The sequence below is a fragment of the Vidua macroura genome, chromosome 9 (assembly GCF_024509145.1).
Source record: "Vidua macroura isolate BioBank_ID:100142 chromosome 9, ASM2450914v1, whole genome shotgun sequence".
Taxonomy (NCBI): domain Eukaryota; kingdom Metazoa; phylum Chordata; class Aves; order Passeriformes; family Viduidae; genus Vidua; species Vidua macroura.
This window is the reverse complement of record NC_071579.1, coordinates 2774096-2801064: the sequence shown is the minus strand read 5'-3', so window position 1 is coordinate 2801064 and position 26969 is coordinate 2774096. Positions and strand designations below refer to the sequence as shown.

The 26969-nt window shown below is 48.3% G+C and overlaps 1 protein-coding gene across 5 annotated transcripts; it reads right to left on the bottom strand.

The window, feature by feature from the left end:
* Window positions 1-763: 763 nt before the first annotated feature.
* On the bottom strand, window positions 764-25311 carry RGS8 (regulator of G protein signaling 8). Of its 5 annotated transcripts, none has more exons than XM_053985123.1 (6): window positions 25118-25311; window positions 19022-19104; window positions 15077-15178; window positions 14098-14162; window positions 4449-4615; window positions 764-2405 (listed from the first exon to the last, which is right to left on the bottom strand). In XM_053985123.1, exons 1-6 carry the CDS (start codon window positions 25196-25198, stop codon window positions 2223-2225), a joined length of 681 nt encoding a protein of 226 aa, XP_053841098.1. In that variant the 5' UTR covers window positions 25199-25311; the 3' UTR covers window positions 764-2222. The 5 variants fall into 5 exon arrangements, with proteins under 5 accessions (XP_053841098.1, XP_053841093.1, XP_053841094.1 ...); XM_053985118.1 differs by lacking the exon at window positions 25118-25311 and adding an exon at window positions 19314-19400 and having other exon boundaries at window positions 19022-19080; XM_053985119.1 differs by lacking the exon at window positions 25118-25311 and adding an exon at window positions 16975-17512 and having other exon boundaries at window positions 19022-19088.
* Between the last annotated feature and the right edge of the window lie 1658 nt (window positions 25312-26969).

The following is a 26969-nucleotide window of genomic DNA, read 5'->3' as shown; positions in this document are numbered from 1 at the left end:
TCATGGCAAATCTGGAGCATTTCCCAGATGTCTCTCACTGCTCTCACTTTCAAGCAAGCAGCAAAAAAGTTTGTGTCAAACTGCCACGTCCAGACCTTGAGCTTTGTGTCTCTTGCATCCTATGAGGGGCCTCAACAGTCCCAGGAGCTGTGTCACTGAGCCTGGGTGTGGCTGCAGAATGCCACCTCTGTCACCACAGGCCAGCCCCAGCTCCTCAGGTGTCCTTGCAGGGGGCAGGGGACAGCCAGGAATGCTGGGTCACTGCTGCTTTCTGGCCATTCCTCATGGAAATTTAACTGGAGATGGGATTTTCCTTCCAAAGACCTGGAGGATTCTGCTGCTGGCCAACCAGGCACTGAAAAATGGGTCTCCCTACTGAACATAAAGTTTGCACTTCCAATGTATTTAGACTTCAGTGTCTTAGAGACCACAGGAATACACCTCCAGAATGAACCCAGCATGGTTACCACCTCTGTCTTGATCCTACACCTATTTGTCCTACTGGCCTGCGCATCATCCTTGCAAAAAGCCTCAAAATCTGTTTCCTACTTAATTAATGGACAGTAATTTTTAATATCCAGCCAGACTTTTTTTTTTTTTTATCTTCTTCCAAAAACATTGTGCTTGGCTTCAGAATTCATTCTACCTCATTTACAGCACATTACACGAAGTCTATATCAGCAGTTTTCTGATATGTCAAAACCACCCACCACCCTTGGCTGGAGCAGAGGTTTACAGCCTCTAGTCTGGGGATGACTGAGAGAAGAAAAAGATCCATCGGGTCACTTTCCAGGCCTTCATTAATTTAAGAAAAGAGACCTCTTGTCTGCCGGCTCAAATCCACAGACAGGCTGTCTGCTTCTCCCCTCAAAAATATTGCAAGAATCTGCCAAGCTGGAACAGCAATGCCATGGAAATGGGGCCATCAGATGGAAGGAACTATTGCCCAGCACAGAGGAGGTGCTACCCCCCTGACATCTGCACAGAGAATTCTCCTGCAGTGGCCATCCAGGCTATGGGAATAGGGCCAAAGAGCCCCTCACACCCCACTGCACACACCGACACCCATCCTGCTCACTCCTTGCTTTGTGTCCCACTGGGGGCAAGCACCCTGCAGCGGGCTCTGTGTCCTGGGGAGCTCTTTGCAGGGCACTGGACCCACAGTGGACACTCGGGGTGTAGGAGCAGTCAGTAATGAGGAAATAACAAAAATAGAAATGGGATCGTTCACGTTGCCACGCGCTGGTCAGGTACCCCATGAAAAATGCCATCTGCTGTGGCAGAGGGGCCTTGTGCTTTTCCTACACCTCAGCAAGGGACAGAGGGGACATTCCTCCTCTCCACTCTCTCCCAACAGGTCGTTCCTGAGGAGCCACCAAGCCTGTGGCAGCCAGGAGCCCCTTTGTGCGAGATTTTGGTCCAGTGCCCAGCACAACAGAGCCTGGATGATGACTGAGACTGAACTACCACACAAATAAATAATAGCCACGAAAAACAATCATTCACATTAGAAGATTTGCCTGCCCAGGCCTAGTGAGAGCTTTTGGGATCACCTTCCTCACGAGGAAAGCTCAACACCTCGAGAATACTCTGAGCCTCCATCCCCGAAGGAAAAGAGGCAGAGACAAGGTAGCAGCCAAGTCATAAGGTGTGCAAAAAAAAAAAAAAAAAAAAAAGGGGGAGGTGAGCTGAGTTTGCTGATGGTTCCCACTTCAAGAAAGGGAATGAATCCTGTGCCTTTGTCTCCTCTCTCCCTCCCCTCAGCCTCTGGTCCAGACCCCAGCAGCCAACCTGTGAGAGATGGGCTGGATGTGGTTTCACAAGTGTCAGCACTGCCCTTGGGGCCCTTCCAAGCACAAGGGAGAGGTGAGAGACAGGGAGATGTGTGGAAGGATGGAAAGGTGTTATTTATACACAAACCAAGCCAGCCATTTTAAAGGGAACTTGCCTTGCCCACAGGTGACCCTGTGACTCAAGAGGGTTGTGGGTTTGTGCTAGACAGAGGGAATGACTGCAAGGTGCTACTGCTAACGAGAAAGAAAAAAAGCACAGATAGTCAAAGAGTCTTAATATCACGGCTGGGTCACTCTCTGGAAGCTTCCTCTGCCCCTTCTCCCTATTTTCCCATTCCCACTGCTTTTAAAACCAAGAAAGTCTCACATTTAGACATGGGTTTTGGCTGTTGTGGGAAGCACGTGGTTTCTGAGGGCCCCGTTGCTGTCCTAGCTGAGCCTCCTCTGGGTCTGAGACAGCAGGTCTGTGTAAATTTTGGATCTCAGGAACCTGGGGTACGAGTCTTTCTCCATCAGGCTGTGCACCTTCCCCTGAGCTTGGTCAAAGCAAGAGAGGGAGGGCTCCTGCACATTTCTTCTCGTCAGCTCCCGTGTCTGGAAGTCTATGTTCACCTGGGGAAAGCAGCAAAAGAGAGTTTGACACTGAGTGTCCAGCTGGCCTCCTTCAAATGGCACATTCCCTCTCTGCCATGGCTGCGGAACAGCAGCAGAACCCCTGCCCGTGCCTGAAAGCCCCCACAGCTCTGGGGGGTTTAGTGATTCAGGGCTGTGAATCCTGCCCCAAGCCTGGAAAAGTTGGGTTTGTAGTGATCTGAGCACTTCTGAAATCACTTTACTTTTACTGAAATCACTTTTTAAATTACTTTTATTCAGACTCTTAGGCAGCACATCACCTAAAGCTGCTGACTCAGCCTAACCTCTCTCCTGCTCCCTCTCTTCTTCACCACTTGCCCAATAGGTGGGTGAATAAACTTTTAACTGGGTTTAAACCATTAGTACCTTCTTATTAAATGTCTCTAAACTCATTTGGTCTAAAATAAACAGTTTGATTTTTCCCATGGAAGCTTCATGTTGCAATATCTGGAGGAGAGGCTTGAAAAAATAAACCACCCTATAATGTTATGACTGCCATTTGTTTGCAAAGCCAGCCAAAGGAGTTTTCCTGCTCTCCTTCCCTAGCAGAGTAATCAGCATTTTTTAGGGTTATTGTCTGGAAGGAAAAAATGGCTAAAAAAATGTTATTTGTTGTTATTAATTCAGTATCCAAACTGGAAGGAGCCTGGAAAGTAAAGCCGTCTGCCTCAGCGTGGATGTCAGCAGTATGGATTAGCTCTAATAATTCCATATTCTAAGCATGCCAAAATTATGTAACAGGGCTAAGAAAATATCACCACAGGATCAAATTGTAGGAAGGACCCCATCCTACCTGCATTCCTATTTCTAATCAAAAATCAGCCTTCCAGTCCTTAAAATCTCACCGGGCTTCCTGAATAAGAGTTGGGAAATGCCCAAGGAGAGCACTGAGACGGCCACACACTTTGGTGTGAATCTGGGCCCTTCCCAGTGGCCTTGCAATGGCCTTCCTAGCTGGGAGAGGGAGGAAAATGAGCCCTTTTAAGGGTCCCTGCCAGGCACCCACGCAGGAGCAGGAGGGGCTGGGTGCAGTGAGAGCCCCCCTGGCTGTGCTGTGACTGCAGTGACACATGCCAGCGTGGTCACGAGGCAGGATCTGGCAGTGCCATCAGCCTGTCGAGTGCTTGAAAGAGGATTGAACAATCCCAGGCTCCGGGGTGTGACTGCATTTTCTGTTCAGCTCGGAGTTATTGTTCACATCTCTCAGGAGGTCTGGGTGAGGGGGGAGTTAGTCAGAAACTCTCCTCCCTTGGGAGTCAACAAGTTACTCACAGAATTCACAGAATTCACTGGGTCGGGAGAGACCCCAAAGATCATGGAGTCCAACCCACCCCCAACACCTCAACTAAACCCTGGCACCCAGTGCCACATCCAGGCTTTGTTAAACACACCCAGGAATGGTGACTCCACACCTCCCCGGGCAGCCATTCCAGAACTTTATCATCCTTTCTGTGAAAAACTTCTTCCTAATATCCAACCTGTATTACCCTTGGTGCAGCTTGAGGCTGTGTCCTCTGGTTCTGTCAGTGCTGCCTGGGGAAAGAGCCCAACCCCACCTGAGCACAGCCACCCTTCAGGAGCTGTGGAGAATGATGAGGTCACCCCTGAGTCTCCTTTTCTCCAGGCTGAGCACCCTCAGCTCCCTCAGGGCTTGTGTTCCACTCATGAGTGGGATGGATGGTCCTGTGCAGAGTGTGTTGCCGGGGAAGAGCCCAACAGCCTGCTCAAGGCTGACTGTAAATGACAGGAGCACAGTGAAATGCTCCTGGGGAGCTTGGTGAGGTTAGCAGATGTAGGTTGAGGTTGCCAGTGAACTCCCTGGCTGTGACTAATTCAGTATCATCAAAGTTGTTGCCCTCATCAGGAATGAGTCACAGTGAGCAGAGGCAGCTGGAGCAGGCAGGATGGCATCGCCACCGTCCTCAGCCACACTCTGAGAGGGAAGGGAAGAGAGGGAGAGCACCCAGACAGAGGTGACAGCCCTGCTGGGTGCCTAGGGGTGCTGTGCCACCCCATACCCACCTCCCGAGGGGCCTGCACGTCAATGAACTCCTCGAAGATGCGCTGGGCCTTGGAGGCCAGCTTGGCCGCCGAGCGCGTCTTCTTGAAGTCCTCACAGGCCAGCCAGAACTCCAGGTTCTCCTCGCTGAACTCTGTCTTCAGGAAAGCACGGAAAGCTGCCAGCCCATCTGCCAGAGACACACAGGGAGTTACACAGGGAGGGATGCCTTAAGGAGCTGGCATGGAGGCTAGACGGACTTAAGAGGAATAAATTGGGCATTTATTGAAGTGCCTTCAAAGGCCACACTCCGGCAGTACCGGAGCCACAGTCGTGGCTCTGCCCGGATGGCTCCAAGATGGAAGCAAAAGAGGTCTTGGCCACAAGATCTCACATTTCTATAAGTTCTGCTCCATTTGCATATTGGAGCTAATTGTCCAATTCCAGCTTTAGCCCATGAAGTTCCATCTTTCTTGTTTTTCTCTCTCCAGCCCATGTTGTTTGTGCTCTTGGGCCTGAGATTTGGATCATTTGTCCTTGGTCCCCAGCTGGAGAAGGAATTGTTTTGTCTCCCTACTCTGTGCAGAGAGCTCACCATCCCCTCATGTGAAGCCCAGAGCCACACACTGAAGCAGCCCAGAAGCTGAAAAATATAAAAAGCTAAAACCTGAGGCATCAAGAGAAGGCGAGGAACTGTTCCATTCTCAGACATCCTTCCACCCACCCTGGCCTACCAAAGACAATTTGATATTTCTCCCAAGTTCTGCCATCCCAGAATAACTATGCTATCCATAACTTACACCACTGATGAGCTGGGCTCCTGTGAGGTGCCACAAAGCCAAACATCACTTGATGTATCTCTGAAAAAGTGTTTTCCAGCTAAGGTGGCAAAAGGCTTTCCTCGGGACTGGGACACCCACCCTTTGGAAAGTTACTCATGGAATTATCAAGGTTCAACTCATGTTAATGCAACACTTTATGAGACCCTATCTGCCACTAAGAAAAACCTTCAATAAAACATAGCTGATGTGGACTTGTCTCCTATGTTTTCTGTCATTTTGCTTTATTGCCTTGTGCTGTTTTTAGTTCTTATTTAAACAGAGGAAAGCTCTCAGAGAGTCTGTTACAGCTCCAATAAAGGGGAGAGGGAAAGGACTTGGCCTAATTATGGCTTGTCTAGTCAGTGGTGAAAGTGTGCTTATCACTTGCTAATGCTCAGCAATTGTGACATTTCAGTAATGCAACCTGAGTCAGCCAGGGCAGATTAGAAATATGGAAAGATTTATTAGGCAATCTGTGTTAAACCCCTGCCTGGGCCTATTTATGGACAGTCATTGTTTTTTATTTCCTTTCCCTGAATGGCACCAGGGGAGTTGATGTAGCTGAAGCGTTCACACATCCCCTTTCTCCTCAGGATAAAGTTAGCTTCTCCTTTTTATTTTTTTTTTCCCAGTAATGTGTTTTTAACTCTTCCTGGTCTTTTGCAATAGGGTCTAGGTTTTTGTAGTTCATGACTGGAAAGCTCTTGACTACTTCCAAGCAAATGTCTAAAAATATTGATGGCACTGGGGACGAGCCTGGTGAGGTCAGACTCCTCGGAAGGATGAAGGGAGCAAGGACAAGGCGTGTCCAGCCCCTCATCCACCAGCATCCTCAAGTCCTTCTGGGCAGGGCTGCTCTCGATCTGTTCATCCCCCAGTCTGGATTGATGCTGAGGGCAATCCAGGTGCAGCACCTTGCACTTGGTCTTGTTAAACCTCATAAGTTTTCCATGGGCTCATTTCTCAAGCTTGTCCAGATCCCTGTGGATAATCCCAACATTTTCTCAAACAGGCTATTCAGACAGTTCCTTCTATATGCTGTATGTGCTACCTATATTCTGTATATGCTATATTATACGTATATATTATTAATATATAATATATTAAAATGTATGTTTTATGTATTGTGTATATAATATATATACTATATTATATATAGTATATATATTATAATATATAAAATATCTATAATATATTATATATTTCATGTTATATATTATATAAAATATAATATGATATATATAATGAAATATATATTATATATTCTAGTATATATATAATGTGTATATGTATGTATAATGTGTGTTACAGATCCATAGCAATGTAACACTGTCCTGCATCTCCCCTGCATGTCCTAAACTTCTTCCTGCTCCCCTTGTTTCTGGTAATAACTTAGCTATTTTCCAGCTCCCTCTGAAACCTCAAGCCCTAAGCAGTGGCCTTGGGTGTTGAACAGCACCAAACAATCCTATTTCTGTCTGTGTGTCAGTCAGAGGAGATGTCTGACTTCCCAGATCCTCAGAGGGAAAGGCAAAAGATATATTACGCCAGACAAGCCCAAAGTACAGCCTAACCTCTCTTCTGTGCCTTCCTCAAAGCTCCTTCATTTGGGTTTTTTTTTTGCACTGACTGCTCCATCAGCAGTCTGCTATCAGCATAAAAATGGATCCATCCCATCTCAGCCATGCTCCCTCCTGCTGTCAGCCCCAGAAATAGCTGCATTATTCCAGCTCGTCCTGACACTTCTTCCTTCAAGCAATTTTAGGAGGAGATCAGGGTTTGGCACTGCAAGGGTAGACAAAAAACAGGCCTCCCATCCAAGTAACACTGCAACTTGTGGGTCCAAGCTGGGGCAATATTGTGACACCAGCCCCAGAGAAGAATGCCAAAGGAGCAGGCACCTGCCAGGATCACCCTGCCTGTGGCTGCTCTGAGCATCTCCATGGGTAGAGAAATATGGTGAAGGTGAGGGATGTTGTAGAGCTGCTCCCCTTCCTGAAATCTGGATGCAGAAACATTTTCCAAAACCTGTCTCCCCCTTAGTGCCTCTAAAATTCACAGGGCCTGTGAGAGCAAGGGAAGGACTGGAGCACAGAGCAAGGAGTCTTTGCATGCTGGCAGCTTTCAGAAAGAAGGAAATAAAACAGGGGGAAGGTTCCAGTTCCTCGAGATCTATGTCATTTTATCAATCATCAGCTCCTAGGATGCTTGACATTAAATATTCCACCACCAAGCACACTGATATGTCTCTGCAGTCTCTGCTGTGTTCCTGCTGAGGTCTTAGCTCCCCTGTCTCTGCCCTGGTCTTTTGTATCCCCTCCTTTTCCTCTACAACAGCCCCAGAGCTGCAGCACTGACAGAGGATCACTTGCAGGAATAGCAGTGTTGGATGAAAGTACCACATCTGCAAAAGGTCATTGATGCAGGATATGATGTCTGAAAAATAGGATACCTGAGAAACAAAATACTTGAAAAATAAAATAACTGAAAAATATCATATCTGAAAAGTATAATACCTGAAAAATAAAATACCTGAAAATATAATATCTGAATAATATAATATCTGAAAAATAAAATACCTGAAAAATATAATATTTGAAAAATATAATATCTGAAAAATAAAATACCTGAGAAATAAATTACCTGAAAAATATAATACCTGACAAAATACCTGGAAAATATCATATATGAAAAATATAGTATCTGAAAAATATCACATCTGAAAAATATAATACCTGACAAATAAAATACCTGAGAAATGTAATAACTGCTAAAAGAAGGGAATGTCGTTGAGTGACAAGGAGAGAAAGGCATTTGCTACAGCCCTGCCCCAGAGAGCAGCTGCAGCAGGTTCCCCTGGGACCAGGAGGTTTCCATGAGCTCTGCCTCCTGCTCTAATGTCAATCAGCTCCTTTTGATCCTGAAATAAGTTTAGACAGTGAATGGATAAATAATAGTGTCTGGCTGTTCTCTGCTTTTTTTATACACTCCTGTCATGCAGTCCTCACAGCCTTCGAGGAGCTTCAGGTGGTGAGGCTGAACGTGTGAGCACCTTGCCTGGGACACTTTGGGTGCAGGAGAGGTCATCCCTGACTGCCTGGTTTTCCATCATTTTCATCTTTAACCTTTGACTACCTGCCAGCCTTTCCAGCTGTGCCTTACAGCCAGGTTTGGGGAATCAGTGCCAAAAGTTTGTCATGGAACAATGACAAGTTTGATTGAAAGGGCAAGAGGACAATTAGGCACAGGAGCTGCCACGACCTGAGCTGGGATTTGACCTGGATATTGACTTCAATCTCCTCCTCTCCTTCATAGCACATGAAGGCTTTCAAGGAATGATCACTCACGAATGATCAGCATTTCAAAGCTCATCCCACCCGACTGGACATCTCTTTTCCCAGGATAACCACCACTGGAGTGCAGTGTGATACAAGCAGGAGAGAGATTTCACCTCCTGAAATATCCCAGTGTGCAGTTCCAGAGGGATGCTTTACACAGAAAGCACAGAAATTAACTGGACAACTTTTAACTTTTTTAATTAATTGGACAACTGGACATCTCTTTTCCCAGGACAACCACCACTGGAGTGCAGTGTGATACAAGCAGGAGAAAGATTTCACCTCCTGAAATATCCCAGTGTGCAATTACAGAGAAAGCACAAAAGCTAAAAGCAGGATTAGAAGTTTGCAGAGGCAACAGCACAAGATAATCCCTAACCTGAGGCCCAAAGGCATGGCCACTCAGGAGGACAGGATGTGCTGCTGTAGCTGCACATGTAGCTGCTGTAGTTGTCCTTCAGGACAACTATTGGACAATTATTCAGGAATTTGCCTCAAGAGTCCTTTACTTGAAGCTAAAGGAGGAAATTGATCCTGGTGGAGCAGATAAATTGAAGGCAAAGAAGCAGAGCTCTTTACTGGATGTTGAGAGTCTGAGGGAGAAGCAGCAGACATTTGATATTTTACTTTTGCAGTATAAATCTAAGCTTCAAAAATGCCCTGCTCTCCATTCACGCTGACTGAGGAACGTGCAGAAGGGATTGGGCATTTGCTCAGACATTACTCAGGATCCTGAAGTGTTGGAATCTGAAATGCAGGGAATTCTCAGAACTCTGGGCCTGTAAGCCAAGCTTAGAATTAAACCCAGGATTTGACCTGAGACCCTGGGGAAGGTTTCCAAACTCAGGTGCTAGAAGTGAGAATGTGGATTTATAGTTAAAGCAGAGACACGATAACTTAAGAAGAGGAAAGTTTAGAGTTTAAGATATAGAAAAAATAAAAGTAGTTACAAAGGTAAACAAGAAGTTTAAAATGCAGCACTGTGGGTTTATGTGCCATAACATGATTGGCTAAGAAAGCTCACACTGTAGTATGAGTCCATAAGACAAAATATTTAAGGATTGGGTAAAAAACATAAATATCCTTGTTGGCAGTGTTTTATTGGTCAATAAATCCTTAAAAGGTCATGTTACTAGCGGTCTTGTGACCTTCTGAACCATAGAAGATGAACCAGTGAAGATGTGAGCCCAACTCACCCTTCCTGCCTGTGCAGAAGATAAGAAAAATAAATCACATCATCTAAAAAACTCAGAGATCCCATCTCTAACTCAAAACTCCTTCAACAATCCCCATAGTGCAGATCATCTGTGAGTTAGGCAGTGACAGGAATTTGTGTTTTATGAATGGGCAGTGCCAGGCAGGTCAATGACCATGTGAGGACAGGGACTCCTGAAATCCCGTTCAGGAGATGGAAAGTGGATCCTACCCGGCCAGAAAGGACTGAGGTGGGGAGCAGAAAACACAAGACAGGTCTTAGCTAAGCTTAATCAGCATGAGGAAGAGCCCAGATTAGTGGCCTAAATCATTCAGACAGTTTAATAACCAAGCACCTGCCACTGTCAGAGCAAGAAAGCAATCACCCATCATTTATTTAATGCACGTGTTTCACCCCCTCAGCAACCAGAGTTCATGCAGGGAGTAAAGGTAGAGTCCCTGTGGCTGGTGGATGGATGGATTGGCTCCCTGGAACGTGTTGGGTCCAGGGCTGGAGGGACAAGGTCACAATTGCTCTGCACAGCACATGGATGTGCTCTCACTGCTGCTGAGCAGTGCTTCCCTTCATCTCAGCTGCCTGTCACCAGCACAATGCTAATGCTCTTGTGGCTTAGAAAGAGCTGGGAGTAGGCTGGGATATTCCTGTGCTGTGTAGGAAGTGAAGGAATGTGTAGACAACAGAAGGAGGAGAACAACAATAAAGTTTGGGAGGAAGAGCACAGAGATCACAAAAAATCCAGAGGAGAATTAGCTTTTCCTCCAGATTTCAAAAAATCTGGAGAAAAATCATCCATGAGATAAAAGTGGGAATTCAGGATGAATGTTTTTGGTGTTGCGTGAGAAGTTTACCAAGGGTTGAGGACAGACTGTCCTGCTGGATGTTGGAGGAGCGAAAATCTGTGTGTCCAGCCCTGTGGGGGATGCAGAATGAGACATGCTATGACTTGTATTTCCCTCCAGAAGGCTGTCAAAAGAAATTGTCATCTGGCCAGCCTCCTGGGCATAGGCACAGGGAGGGGATTACTCCTCAGTTACTCCCAAGCATGCATTCACATTCTGGGGACCACGCTGAGCTCGCTCCCCTGGCACAAAATGGGAAAAGTTGCCAAAATCCAGCGTGTTAAAACCACTGCTTTTTCTCCCCGGGCACCCAAGGAAATGCTGCAGACGGGCCTGCCTCTTACTCTGTCAATTCTCTGACAAGAGCAGCATCAGGCTCCCTCTCCTGTTGCTTGCTCAGAAGCCCTGACCCCAGGGAACATGGCAGTGAGCTCAGACAGGGCTCCTGGTGTAAGACAGGGATTGTCTGCCTGTTTCTGAGGGTTTCTGAGTTGATTTGTTCTGCCCATTAACACAAACAATTAGGATATCATTGCACTGACCTATCGATGTGGAGTCGCTGCTTCCTGCTGCTCAGCACTGCTCACTCCAGGAGGGATGGGGGAATTGAGTCCCAGGGCCAGCACAAAAGGGAGGTGGGGAGAGCCCTCCCGCATTTCCTACTCACAGTCTCTTGTTAACTCTAATAACTTGTCAACTCAAATTATCCTTTGAATGGCTCAGGGAATAAATCCAAATCGGACCACTCTATGCAGGGGGGCATTACCCAGCCTGGGAATCACCCAAGAGACAACAACTGCTTCAGATCCCAAGGGATTTCAATCCTCCTCTCACAACGGGAGCAGGTCAGGATCAAACATCACCTGCACAGTCATTCCTTCTTCAGAAGGGCAAGGGGAGATCAGGGGGAGCTCCCCAGGGCCATCACACTTCAAGGGATGTCTGGCAAAGGTGATAATGGAATCACAGAATGGTTTGGGCTGGAAGGGACCTTAAAAACCATCTCATTCCAACCCCTCTGCCATGGGCAGAGACACCTCCCACAAGAGCAGGTGGCTCAAATCCCCATGGACTCCGTATGGAATCTGTGCAATGCATGTCACTCCTCAGGTCACTTCCATTTAGAAACCTTTTGGAGACTCGTGAGAACAGGAAGGGGAAGAAGTGTTTTTCCCATCTCCCAGAGTACTGCAGCCCTGTGAGCCTGCTCCGTGTTTGAGGGCAGCCTGCTCAGCTGGGCACTTTGGAGACCTTTTAGGGAACTCTCATCCACATTCTGGCTCCTTGGAGCAATTTTGCCACTTGTCCAACCCCTGGCAATATTGCCCACAAGGTCTGCCCCGTTTTCAGCTGCTCCATCAGCTCCTGAGTCCTGCTCCAGCACTTTGGAGTTTGTTTTCCCCTGGAGAACAGTTTGGCTGGAAGGCACTGAATCCATCTGACTGCAGCAGAAAGCACCACAGAACCCCTCAAAATCACAATCTCCTTCCCAAAATAAATGAACTGTCCATCTAGTGAAGACAGTTTCTGACAGATGTGTCAAGGAGAAGTGCTTTACCTGCTGATGCTGTGAGCCCCGGGGGGAAATTCTCCTCAAGCCCAGCTGGTGCTTAGCCCATGCCCCCAAGCATGAATTCCAATTTTCTCTGGCTAATGCTGTTCACCTGAGCAGTCACAGGGAAATTAGACTGGGACAGTTCTGTCCTCCTCTTGGCACTAAAAGCAGGATTTTTGCTGGCAGCTTCCCTCACAGACAGATGCCAGCAGGCCAGGCACAGCTTTATTTAATCCCAGATTGTGGCCAGTTAAGGCATAAGGTTCCCTTACCTGTGTAACATCAGCACATCCTAACAGTGAAAATGCAACTCATACAATATAATTAATTCTATGAGTATGTGCTGTTCTCTCCTTTAAACCAGTGTAACTAAAATAACACTTCTGTTTCAACAGAACTTTTTGTATTTGCATCGTTATAACCCTTCACTGCCAGGCTGGCAGTTCCAGAAACTTCAGGTGGAGAACAGTTATAAAATATTCCTTTAGAAAGTAGTTTATTAAACAACAAATTTTTTTTTGTCACCAATCACCAGGCAATGTCACCGTGACTGCTGATAAAAATAGATTAATTTAAATTTTAAAGATCACCTTCTGTTGCCATTAGGAACTGAATATTTTTCATTAGAAACTGAACATTTTTCATTAGTGCCAGAGACTTATCAGAATTACTTTCCATTCTAAGAGATGGGAAAGGTCTTGATAATTCATTTATCACTCTATAAGGCTAATTTATTAATAAAACCAGACACCCTAGTGGAGGCTGCTGGACAAAATAATTGAACTAAGGTTTGATGTTGCATTTTTGCAATAGCCAGATGAAGAGGGAAGAATCTGTATAACACCAGAACATAGGTGAGTAAGTTCACTGGGGTTTGTAATCCAAGCTCTTCTTCTGCAGTCTAATAAAGAAAATTTCTTCTTTTACACCAGTGAAGAAGAAATGGGTCTGAGTTCAGGATGATAACAGGGGTGTGAAAATCCTGCCCTCCCCTTTCTCCATCCCCCAGGTACCCTATAATCTCCTTGGTGTATTTTCCCCTTCTTGTTCTGAATTTCCACAAAAGAAATGTTCCTTTTTAGCCATACCCAGCTACACCATATATTTTTTCCCCTATTGGCTGCAAGAGCAATGATCTCAACTAGATACTGCTGCTAAAATTACATCCTGCTTTTCCTGCCTTGGTCAGCCAGCCTGTTTAAAGTTGTCATTTAATTCCCTGCCAAAACTCTTGTCATCTCAGTATAAACCTAGCAAAATTACCTTAAAATTAGCTTAATAACATAATTTACACTTACGTTTTAAAATGTAAGGAAAACCTGGGTCTCTAAGCAAGCCAGACAGCTCCTTATTGCCATGAAACAGTTCAGCACCCACGGTGGCTTTTCCCCAACCTCAACTCGTTCAGGTTTTTTCCTCCAGTAGAAGCCCATGAATGAACCCATACTGGGAACTTTGCTTTGTTTATAATTCCTCAGTGTGAAAATGCTGCTGAAGCAGAGAAATATTTGCAGAACAGAATTCATAGGATTGAACAGAGCAGGGGTTGCTGATTATAGGTTGGCATAAGGTCTCTGGGTGTGATATTTTCGGGTTTGCTGTGATAACTGCAGATTGGGTTCTGCTCAGGGGGACCAAGGGGCATTCCTCTGTGACAGGGCAAGCTGGTCAAGGGTACTGAGCTGGAAAAGGCAGCACCTTGGGCTGATGGCTTTAGCACTTGTGGCTTTCCTCGTGGTCAGGAGCAAAGATGTGAAGGGAACACACAAAACTCCTTTTTTTTCCTGCCTGTAAAGGATAGTGGCTGCTGGGGATGAGCAGCTCTGGGCCCTGGGAACCATGGCCCTGGACAGGGGTAAAGGGAAGAGGAGGGGAAAAATGGTAGAATTTGATCTCTACTCACATTTATGGGACAAAAGGACATCAAAAGAGTCGGCCCATCTTGTAGCTTCTTCTGTTGACAGTCTTCTGTAAGGAAAGGAAGGGGCAAGTTACGGACAACCCACAGCTGCTCATCCCCTCTGGAGCTGTTTGGTGAGGACACCGAGGAAGGCTGGAATTCCTCTCACCTGATTTTGGAGGTCTAGGGTGTAGAACTGAGCCAAGTGACCCTGGGCTTTCTTTAGAATCAGTGAAGAGATACCAAGGGACCTGCAGGGAGTCTGCTCAGCTCACATCCCCAGGCAGGCAGGTAAAATAGGCCAGATTAATCATACCCAAAAAGGCACCAATTTTTTCTCACTGACTCTAAGCAGAGGCCCAGGAAACAAGCTCAGATGCAGACATTTACATTGTAAAAGCCAAAAGTCAGGCAAAATGAAACTCAGCCTGTAGAAGTGTTTATTTCTCTTGCTTGCCTTTGAGGGGAAGGACAGATCTTATCTCAGGTGTAAGCAGGGACTTGTGATCAGATGAGTCCCATCCCACACTTCTCAAATCAGGACTCTGGAGGGTTTGAAGCATCTCCCTCCAGCATTTTGCAAACCATCTCCCGAATTTTGGCAGTGTTAAATACAAGGCTCAGCTGAAGATGAGCTGAAATTTCTGGTCACCTCTTACACCAAGCCAACTGCTCAGGCTTTGATTTGTGATGACAGAGGTGTAAATTACATCCCCAAATAGGTGCAGACGTGTCCCACACACAAGAGTGGGGACTGTGAGCATGTCCTGTCTCACGGCACAGCTCGTGCCAAAGATCCAGGAATTTCCTGAGGCTGCTCCTGCTGGATCAGTGCCGGTTTGTTTTCCTCGTGGAAGCAGTCACAGCTCACACAAAGTACAACAAAAGGAAGACAATACTGGAGAGGGGGTGGTGGGTGGGGAGGGGAAGGGAAGGGCAGGGCAGCAGTGGGGTTGGGGTGGGATGCTGCAGCTATACTCACTTCAAAGCCCGGTTGGGCTTGTCCGGAAGAATAGCTGTGAAATCATTATATGAGTCTGATTTGTGAGACAGGCAGCCCAGGCGAGTCCTCATCCCTCTGTTCCTGTGGTCGAGGTGGGGAAGCAGGGGTGTTAGCAGGGGAAAACCAAAGAACAGGATGATTATAAGTCTAGCCAGCTTGGCAAAAGAAAAAGAACAAACCCAAAAATAAAAAAACCTCAGCAGCTCTGTGCCAGACCTGCGTCCTTGGTTCCCTCACGTGTGAGAGGGACCCTGAGACATCTCCAGGCTAATGTTAAGGGTGAACACAGCACCAGAGCAGCTGAAGGCTCACTCACACCAGGCATTCAGCTGCCTTGGCTGGCAGAAAAGCTTTGAAAGGCTTTGGGATGGTTTCTTGGAAAGTCCTGCTCTGGTCAGGTGTGGGAGGAGAGCAATGGGCAGCAGTACAAGGAATCAGTCACCACGTTCCAGCAGCACCAGAAACAGCACAAATACCAGAGGTGGAGGGCAGGAGAGGGCTGGAGAAAGGTGAGGGGTAGTAAGGCACCTGCAAGGTGAGCCTGTGCTGCAGCACTATGAGTTCCCAGCCAGGATCAATCCCAAGCGGCTTCTTTAGACTCAGGATTACATAAGCAGGATCAAACTGCCTGTTTCCTGACATGCTTACCCGGGCAGAAAATAGCTTTATAGCTTATTTTCCTCTAAATTTCAGCCCAGCCCCAGAGCCTTGGATCCCGTGCCAGCCCCTGGTGTCCTTGCCCAGCCCCTTCCCGGGACAGCGGCCGCAGCATCCTTCATTACATAACCCGGGATGGGCCGGGACAGAGGGACAAGGAAAGGGAGCACATGCATGCATTGCACGGGACTGGCATCACCCTCTCCCCAAAAACAAGTGGGGCTGCTTCATGGGTTTGCATGGGCTCTGTGATCTGCCTCTCCAGCCCTAGGGTGTCTCCTCTTGGAGATTCCCTGGACATCAAACTGGGCCATTTTCTCCTCTGGATCATGGGAGCAGCATTCAACGACCCCATCTCCACTTCCCAGCTGCTGCACCTACTTTGGAGCTGCTGAAAGCCCTTCTCCAAGCCCTGCTCCCAGCCAGATGCCCAATACTTTCTGTGGCTGCACAAGTACAGCGTTTTCCCCCCTTCCATCTGTAATTCTTGCAGAACACTTCAACACCAGTGCCTGAGCCAATCTGTAGCGCGCCTGTTTCCCCCTTCTCCTCCCGCCCTTCAGAGAGCTTCTATTATTGCACATTTTAATGTAATCTTAAAGCAAATTAAATGTTAATTAAATGCACCGAGTGTCTCCCTGGTGCAGCACAGGCAGCTCACAGCATTTAACAAGCACAGAAACCAGGAACTCCTCAGTCACAGGAATTGTTGCACAGCCTCCAACTACGGCCCCACGGCCGTGGGCACTGCACAAACTCCAGATGAGAGCACAGGGAGTGCCACGCTCCCAGCTGTGCTCCAGCAGACACCAAACCCACTACAGGATCCTTCTGGTACCTCTCCAGATGCCTCCTACCCCCCACCTTTCTGTGCCCTGCTCTGTTTGCTCACGAATTTCCCAGCAAGAGGCGTGACAGGCGTCACCACAGCACTGCTCAGATTCCCCTGTGATGCCTGAGATCAAGGGACTGCAGCAGGGAATCAGAGCAGAGGGGGGCAGAGCAGGGAGCTGGTTCCTCATGGAACACGCTTCTCTCGGCGAGGACTTCCCAGACAGGACACAGGGGAGAGAGAGGGGGAAAGAAATTGGGTCTGCAGGAGGTGGAGAGGCAAGGGAAGGGCAGGAGGGGACACTGCAGTGGGCAGAAGGGCTTGCTGGACGAGGCAGACAGTGACAGGATGGCAGGGTTGGGGGATGCACCGTGTTCTTTCAGGTTACCTCCGTGGGATCAGTAAGGCAGCCATTGAGGCATCCAGCTACGGTTAACCCTTTAACTGGCTGGCTTGGACCGCAGTCAGGGCTGCTTGCAGGAGGCAGGAGTGCAGGAAGAAGGGATTTACTCTTTCATGTCCTGGCACTTAAAAATGCACCAAAGAATCCTGTTTGCCAAAGCCAAGAAGGGCCAGTTGTCCTCAACCCATTTGATCCTTGCCTCCTAGAGTGGAAAGTCAGTTGTTCAATGGAAGACGCTGAGAGTTGAGGGATGGCCACAGAGGAGAGACAGCATTTCCTTCTAAGACCAGGACTGCAGGTAAAGTCCAGCTTCAGGTCTAAAGCAGTCTGAGCTTGGTGTCCCAGCTCACCAGGGAGCAGCAGGAGTTGGTATTATCCCACTCATCCTTCAACACCTCCGAAGGTCTCTCCTCAAGGGGCAGAGCTCTGGGCTGACCTCGCTAAGAAGACCAAACTACCTCTTGTGCCTGTCCCTCCAGGTCATGGCTGATGTTACTGGCCAGGCATCACGGAAAAGCCGTCACTGCAAACAGAACAACAGGAGGACTTCACGCATCTGCAGGTGCTGCTCCTTTCACCACCACGGGCTCAAGCACTCACACAAAATAACTCAAAGCAAGCAGGGCCTCGTTGGGGTGGTGGGAGCCTGAGGGGAGCCACCAAGGAGGTGCACAGCCTGCAAAAGGGGAGGCAAGGAGGGGAGGAGAGAGAGGGAGACTGGAGATGGTGGGTTCCTCATGAGCCTTGACACACTGGGGATCAACTGGTTGACGACTCTCACATCAACAGAGAGTGAAGGTGAGATCCAGCAGGCAGGAGAGTCAGGGGACAGAGAACAGGACTCTACAATGAGCAAAGGCAAAGGTTTCTGGCTTGCCAAGCTCCAGGTACCCTCCATGTCATGATGTCACTGGGAACCACCGAGGAGGAGCCCAAGGAGCTGATGAGAGCTGAGAGGGTGTGCAAGGAGCCAGGACCCGCTCTGCTGGGGCCTGGGGAGACCCTGGAGCTTGGGCTGCCCTGTGCACCATCCCTCTTAAAACCTGATTACATTAAAAACGCACAAAGCCTCTTCCCCACTAAATTAATGGAGCCGGGATTGCGCTGCATTGCCAGTGAGTGCATTTCCTTAATCCTCGCCCCGACCGGCTGCTTTTCTGACTGAAATCAATCCTTGTAATTCCTTAAGCCCCTCTAAATTTCCTCATTAACAGCCTCACCCCCATGTGGGGCCACAGCACATGACTTCCTAGAGTGCAGCAGCTCCTGCTTCTCTTTTCCACTGCTGCTCCGAGCTGGCAGAGGAGCCATCTGCCCTCTCTCCCTTGCAGCCTCCTCCAGCAGCCTGAATTTTGGGGTACTGTTATGAAAGAGCCTTCTGCCCGCCCCCACTGCCACCCACTCAGCCCCCACAGCAAGCACCTGCACTGCTGAGCAGCACCCAACTTCCCCGAGGTCCCAAAGTCTGTCTGACTTCAGGGATGCTGGGACCTACATTTCCCGTGGAGGCAATCCCGCTGCTCAGCTGGCATACCCGTGGATGTTGCCTCTGTTTGCAAATAAATCCAGTTAGTTTTGACTTTAAAATGTAATCTGTGGTGTCTGGTAAATTGCAATAAAGGTCCTGGCGAGAGGTTTTGCCTCCCCTGCTCCACCCTTCATCCTGCCTTCCCCTCCTACGGAAGGAACCCGGTCAAGGAGAACTACCAACCTCATCATGGATGAGTTTTGGAGGTTTCTCCTTGACAGACAGCAAGAGAGGGGTGTGATTAGGACATTCAGGTTATCAAACCACCTGGGCAAAGATAAAGAAGCCATCCCAATTAAAAAAAAAAAAAAAAAACAAAAAAAACCACAGCAGCACAAAGGTTAAAAAACCAACCAAACAAATAAATAGAACAGCAAGCCATGAGATCTCTCGGGGCTTCAGGAGATTAAGACCATCCATTCACATGCAGAGAAAGCCAGGAAAAAGAAACGAGCACGGAGGCACTGCAGACAGACAGACAGACACAGAGAGAAAGATACTCACTGCCTTTGACCTGTCCTCTCTGCCGGTGGCTCTGTGCCGACAGCGTGGTCAGAGAGGCTCTGGGGAGACAGCAGAGCGGGCTTCTTCAGAGCCAGCCCCCTGCTCGGGGTGACAGGCACACCTCGGCACCCCTCCCCTGCCCAGCTCTCCGCGGGCGGCAGCAGCGCAGCTCAGAGCCGCTCTCGCATCAGCCCCAGCCCGGTTGCGCAGCCGGCTCCAAGCGCTCAGCGCCGGCTCTGCTCAGGAGCCCAGCGCATCCCAGCGCTTCCCAGCGCTTCCCCGCCTCACCCACCTGGCAGCAGAAGCGCAGCCTCTCCCCGCGAGGGCCCGGGGGACCGCCGCGCACGGGCGGAGGATGCCAAAGGCTGCCGGGGAGCATCTGGGGGCGGGGAGGGGGGGATGCCTGCCAGGGCGCTGGCTGTGCTGGAATAAAGCACCCGTCCGCCCGGCTTCCAGCGGCTCCCCGGGGCTTTAGGGAGGGTTGCTGCTCCCAGATCGCTCATCTCCAGGAGCTGCCACAGACAGGAGGGACGGGAGAGTTTCACTGAAGAGCTCAGGTGTCAGCAGGGCCAAGGGAGATTTTGGCACAAAGCAAAGGAGGATCTTATTGCTGGGCACGGGAGGACAGAAGGGAAAATGCACCCAGTGGTGTGGCAGACAGCCTGAACCCACCTGGGGCTGGACATCCCTGCAGGCTCCCTGGGTGCCCTCACCCCAGAGTTTGGGCTGCAATTCCCCTTTTTCCTCCTGCACCCACCAGAGAACATGTGTGGCATGTCCAGGGCACCACGGTGACTGTAACAACAACCTCACCCACGGCACCAACATCTCCCCAGCTGTGGGCTCAGCACAGCCAGCAGTGACTACACCTGGTGTCACACAGGCACTGATGGGGGTCACAGCCTCACCGAGAGCTCAAGCCATGGCATCTCCATTACTTTTTTTCTTTTTTTTTGATCCTGACAAAGCCGATTGACCAAAGCAAACAAAAAAACAGAAAGAAGAAGAATTAATAATAAAATAGTCTATTTTATAATAAAATATATAATAAAAGAAAAAGAAAAGTTCTCTGCAGTTTAACAAGTCATTGTGCCTTTTCCCTGGAAACCTTCCCATCTGCTAAAACACTGCTGGCCCTGGCACCCTGGTGCTATGAGCAGGAAACATGCCTTGAGATAGCACATTATCACCAGGCCCCATCCCTGGGGAGAGGCAGAGTCCTGCAAAACCTCCTAGAAAAACACAGGGATTAGCAGCAGTGCAGCAAAGATCCGGGCTCTCCATCAGCCTGGATCCCCTCCTTCACAGCCTGGCGTGGCATGGAGATGTTTGCCTCGTCCTCATCCTCCCCTGGCAAAGCCCAGGTCATCCTGGCTGGGATTAATCACATCTCCAGTTATCAGAAGACAAGCACTGCAAAAATGCCCTGGCCAGCAAAATCTCCTCTAAAGCACAGTCAAAGGTTGAGGTTCATCCTCTGCCTTCTTACCCCAGGCTGGTTTGTCCAAGTTAAGTAACAGTCAGCTGCAGCCCTTGCCACAAAAACTAAGCCAAATTTAACTTCTAACGTGTTGGTTTTGGTTTAATGCATCGTTTCCATGCCTCAGGTTCCCTCTGGGCACTGCAGGGGGTCACAAGTGACAAGGTTTTCATAACAGACCCAGGACATCCCTCAGCTCACTCACAAACACATGGTGGGCTGGAGGAGGTCACTAAAATGTTCAATCCACACAGCTCGGGGTGATTCTCCATTGTTCAGATTCTCTGAGACTTTGCTGCAGTCCCAAAAAGATCAGGCTTTGGTCCACCAGCACTGGGTGGGTCAAATCCCTGGATCATGAGAGTGCTCCCACTTCTCCCTCTGCTTTTATATATATATATATATATATATATATATATATATATATATATATATATAATGTATATAAATATATTTGTTTATATATTTTATATATAACTATAAATATATAAATACATGTTTAATACCTTTATATAAATATCTGTTTTATATATTTATATATGTATATATCTGTTTTATATATTTATATAAACATATATTTTTAGATATTGCCATCTCACAGCCATCACCACTATGAGAACCCCAATTTCTACTTCTCCAGTACCTCATTAGACCCTTTTTGTGAGCTCAGTGAGATCCTGAATAACAGAAAATGACTTGGATTGCCAACAATTTTTCCTTCTAGTTTCCTGGGGCAGGTGTGAGTTAATAGAGAACAAGAATAAGTGAACTGTTCTGACACAGGCACTATGGGAAATGTAATTAAATTGCAGATAAAGAGAATTATGGGGTTTTTACAGGGTAATATTTTAGAAAGCTTCTGTGCAGTAGGTTTATAGCAAATTCCTTCTAAAACAGCCCCCCTGCTTCTGACCACTCTTTAGTTTCTATTTAAATGCTTTTAATAAAATAACTCATTTTGATATTAGGCTTGAATCCCATCCAAAAATTTAAATCTTTCCAAAAATTACTCTAAAGCAATTTCCTCCTAACCTGGCAGCAGCAAACACACCAGCAGTGAACACGTGCAGCATTGGGAGTGTTGGCTCTCACTGTGGAAGGGCAGAAGAGAATTTTCAGCCTCTTCCCTACACATCGATCTCCCTCTCCAGGGTCCTTTTCATTTTTCATGCCTCCCTACCTATTCCAGGTGCTTTGACCACCGATCATTACTGAAATGGGTTTTATCCAAAAAGCCTCATCCAGACCAAACAGCTCCACCAGCTTCAGTTGCTTTTACTTTGTGATTTTTCTTGGGTCTTTGGCAGCACCTCTCCTGGCTGCTGCCGTGCTCCAAGGGCCTTGTTCACGCTTTCACGACCTCTTGGTCCAAGAAGATTTTCCCGCCTGCCAAGAAAAGCACTTCTTCACTTTGCTGCGGTGCTGGGCAGCTACATCCCTGTAGGTGAAGTCATTCCCTGGTGTGTTTTCATGAGACCCTGCTGCCTCTGAGAGCTTTCCAGAGGATGCTCAGCAGCCACAGGAAGGTGCCCTTGCCCATGGCAGGAGGCTGGAACTCGATGAGCTTTAAGGTTCCTTCCAATCCAGACCCTTCTGGGATTTTCTGTGGGCTCTGTGGCTGCAGAATGCCAATCACAGGGGGCTGGCTGTCTCCCACAGTAGTCCAGGCTCTGGGAATTTAGGTGAGCTGCCTTAGGCTCAGCCACAAACCTGTGGCCCCACTGCCGTAACCCAGGGGGGATTTTGGCTTTTGCTGGACTACTGAAAGGAGTAAAATGTCATTTGCTCTCCTTCACAGTCATTCCAAACTTATCCAGACTCCAGAGTGGCACTGATAGGGGCCCAGCCCCACGGGAATTCAGATTAGTAATTAATTAATCACTCTCCAGAGATTGCTCTTCTCCACCACAGTTTGCAATTAAACCTGGAAGGAAATTACTTGGAACTTGCATCCAACTCTGCTCACTGTGCCAGGCTGCCCTGCTGTCTTGTCTGAAAGCACACTTGGTCCAGCACAAGGTGACTGCCTTGGAAGGAAGGAATTATGATTGGTGTAGATCACTTGCTAAACTGCAAAACAAACCACACACTTATTTTAATTGCAAACAGAACCCCCTTCTAAAAAAAAAAAAAAAATCTCAGGTAACGTGGACAGCAGGAAATGTCCACAGGTGAAGCTCTGAATGTTTTTATGGAGTTGATTTATCTATTCATCTTAAACCTCAAATCATTCTCCACATCAGGCCTGGCAGGGAAGAAATCCTAAAAGGTGAAACAAGAAGAGCCAGAGTTTCAGGGCCAGGTGAGGAGACCAAGCAGCCACCTCACATATGCTCTACAAGGCAGGGCAGGAGATGGGAGACACCCACCGAGCCAAACTCCCCTTGGAAATGAAAGCATACGTTCAAAAGTAAAAATAAAAATGAGTTACATAAAGTGAAATCCGCAGATGTGTCTGTGGCTTAGCTCGAGAGCATGGCAGCTATTTAAATTGTCCCCTGTGTCAATGACGAAAGTGTCTCCTGGCCATGCTTGTGGCTCCTGGGCTCGGTGCTTGCTGCAGCAGAACAGATGCTTCCCCTGCTCCCTCCCCAGTTCCTCCGGGCAGGTAGGACACAAAACCAACAGCAAAGCAGGGCAGGAAGCTCCAGGCTGAGAAGGACAGGCAGGAACCAAAGGGAAGAATTTCCCCTTTAACGCACTTTATTACAATTTCATAATTGTTCTCCGAGGAAATGCACTGCATGCCCAGAAGCAGCTCCGTGGAAAGGAGCTGGGGAGGATGCTGAGTGCGGAGCAGGGAGGCAGAAGGGATTGGAGCTGACACAGAGCTGCTCTGTGCAGCCTTGGAGCCCTCCCAGCTCTCAGCATCGCTGCTGCTGTCAATATGGCAGCGGCTGGAAGGCAGCTCTGTGCGTGGCTGGCAAGCTGGGACAGACCCACCCCGGCAGGCAGGGCTCCACAAAGATGCCCTGCCACGGACTGCCCGGTGCAGGGTTTGATTGAGATCTGATGTTCAGCACAGGTCAGGGAGCCGGGCTTGCTGACAGATAAGGCTAATTTTCTGCTGGGAGATCATCCGAGGTGTTTGCAAGCAGCCTGCATCCTGTGAGCTGACTACTGCAAACGAGCTGTTTATTGAGTGCTAAAAATCAGCCCCAGACCTCGGGGTTGCAGCCCCAAAGCCATTTATGATGGACAAGGTCTGCTTCTGCTCTGCTCTTATCGCTGTTATTCCAAAGCCTGGGGCCTGCAGGGCATCCAGGTCCCAGAGCAAGGATTTCCTGCGGCCATTCACCGTTCCATGGATACACAGCTGTGCCGCGGGGAGGTCACTCCCAGCACAGCAAAACACCTGAGCACGTGCTTAACTTTAAACACCGCACGGGGGTTTGTAGGATTAAATACAAACAGAGCTAGCCACCAGGGTGAGCTGGGATTTCTCTTTCATCCATCTCTGGAGGCTGCTGCTGTAGCCTGAACTAAAATATAAATGAGGTGAGCGAGATGAGCTCGTCCTCTTCCTCCAACAGACGGTGGTTCTTTCATAAAAATGTCTGATGCACCCAGCAGCAATTTCTCCTCGGGAGAGTGGCTGCCAGCAGTGCCCGTGCCCTGCCAGGCTGGAAAGAGATGCCAAAGCCCACATGGGCAATGTCCCCAGAGCCGCATGGCAGGGGGACAGGAGGACAGGCCAGGCTTGTCCCAGCGCTGCTCTGGGGGCTGCAGAGACCAGAGAAGGGCAGCTCAGCAGGGCACAGGAAGCTCAGCCCACTTATTATGCAACCTGTGGGCTCCCCAGCTGGAGGAATTCGACCGCATTCCGCTGGGATGGGACACAGCAGCCCAGAAGATGTCAGCACAACGGGACCCTTATATTTGTCAGCTGTGCCAAATAAGCAGCTTATTTCCCCCAGCCAGGGGAGAGCAAGGAGCTGACCCTCACCGCTGTGGGGGTGTTACAGCAGCCCCACAGTCACGGCAGGAGGAACACAAACCCCCCAGTGCAGCTGGTTCTTCCCCAAGGAGTGCACACGCCTCTGCTGTGTGCAAGTTTCTGCTCCAGCCTCAGCTCAGCGCAGCTCTCTCCTCTCCAGCACGGAATCGTTTCGCTTCAATTGGTCTCATTTTTAACCAGCTCAGCCCCAGCGCTCAGCCACAATGTCACAGATACCCAAATATTCAAAGCAAACGCAATCCACCATTTTAAAACCACAACAATAGCAAAGCGGGGCTGGGGGGAGATGCCGAGATGGTGAAGATCTCCGAGGTGCAGGCACAAGCACAGGCTGGTGTTTTCTCCCAGCATCAAAGGCCCAGCGCTAATCCCATTGCAACGGAGATCAACCCAGAACCAGCCCCGCTCCTCCCAGCCCGGGCTGGGCTGAGCCTAAGAAAAGCTGCTCTTTCCCCACCTGCTAATTAATTACCAGCCGTGCCTGTGTCCCTTTGACCATTCACAAGATGCCACGGGAAGATTAACGCAGTGCCATTAATGGGGTGACATCCGAGCATCACCCTTCCCCGCAGGAAACTGGGGCAGGAAAAAGTCCAAATCCCTCCTCCCGCAGGGATGCAGCCAAGGGAGGGCCTTTCATCACCCTCCTGGCTCTTACCTGTGCTGCAGCTACGTGGCTTTTGGTGCTTGCTGGCCATGGCTGGTTGGGGCCCTGAGGAGCTGCGGGGTCCCGGAGCATCGAGGCGGGTGTGGGACCTGTCCCGGGCACGGTTATCTCCTCCAGAGCAGCAGCACCGTGCCCCTTCCCCCGCTGCCCAGCCCCGCACCTCGGGAAAAACAAGAGCGGGTGGAAGGAGGGGGGTTAGGAAGGAGAGGGAAGGGGGAGAAGGGAGAGCGGAGCTCTGGCAGATGCACACACAGAGAGCAGGGGCTGGTGCAGGGGGGCACTGCCTGCCTGGCTCTCACCATTGCCGCGGGCTGGCTGCTGCCATGCGGGAATGGCCAGCGTCCACCGGGAAAGGGACGGGGAAGAGTCAGGGAAGGGACGGGAAAGGGACAGGGAAGAGTCAGGAAAGGGACGGGAAAGGGACAGGGAAGGGACAGGAAAAGAGTCAGGGAAGGGACAGGGAAGGGACAGGAAAAGAGTCAGGGAAGGGACAGGAAAAGGACAAGAAGGGGACAGGAAAAGGGACAGGAAAGAGATGGGAAAGGGACAGGAAAGAGATGGGAAAGGGATGGGAAAGGGACAGGAAAGAGTCAGGGAAGGGACAGGAAAGAGTAAGGGAAGAGACAGGAAAGGGATGGGAAAACGACAGGGAAGGGACAGGAAAGAGATGGGAAAGGGACAGGAAAAGGACAGGAAAGGGACGGGAAAGAGTCAGGGAAGGGACAGGAAAAGGACGGGGAAGAGTCAGGGAAGGGACAGGAAAGGGACAGGAAAGAGTCAGGAAAGGGACAGGAAAGGGATGGGAAAAGGACGGGAAAAGGACGGGAAAGGGACAGGAAAAGAGTCAGGGAAGGGACAGGAAAGGGAGAGGAAAAGCACAAGAAAGAGTCAGGAAAGAGATAGGAAAGGGACAGGGACAGAAAAGGCACAGGAAAAGGACAGGAATGGGACAAGAAAGAGTCAGGAAAAAGACAGGAAAGGGACAGGAAAGGTATCAGGGGTTCATGTGCCAACAGAGCAAGGAAAGGACTCATTTATTTTCAAGAATTGTCACTCCTCCACATTCCTACTCCTATATTATCTACAAACAAACAACAAAACAAAACTCTCTTTTATTTTTAATTATTTTTAACTAACTAAAACAAAAAAAAATCCCTAAACTATAGTTTTTTTTCCTTTTCTTTAAACCTATTGAAACCTACTCTAAACTAAACACCCAAAAAAACCACCAAAAACTCACACCTATAACCTACCAAAACATAAACCACATTTCCAACACCAGAAAACTAATAAAAAACTAAATAAATCAAATTGCAACCCATTAAAAAAACTTTCTAAATTGATCATCTCTTTTAAAACAACAAAAAATTTTCTTATTTAATGTTATTAATTTTTTATACTAATCAATACTTTACCTATTAAATAAACAAATTTTCCCACTTTTCTCCAAAAAAAATCTTTATCCCAAACCAATAAAAAAAATTAATTTTACTTTTCTAAGAAAAACCGCCTTTAAAGATTTTTCTCCCAAAATTACCCTAAACCAAAACAAATACAATTTTTGGGCTCCATGGTCTTTGTTTGCTGTCACCTGGGTGTGGAAAAATAGATTTGCAGAGAAATCTTAAAGTTTGATAGAAGGATTATATTGTATATATTTGTATGTAAATTTTGAGATAAGAAATGTTTGGTTAGAAATGTTACAGAATAGGATAGATATTGTTGAGAGAGAAATGGAATTAGAAATAAGTTTTAAAAGCCAGTTTTGTAAATATGTTAGAGAACTAGAACTATTAAAGATGTATGGTAGTAGAACTTACGAAGGAAAATTTTAGATAATTGG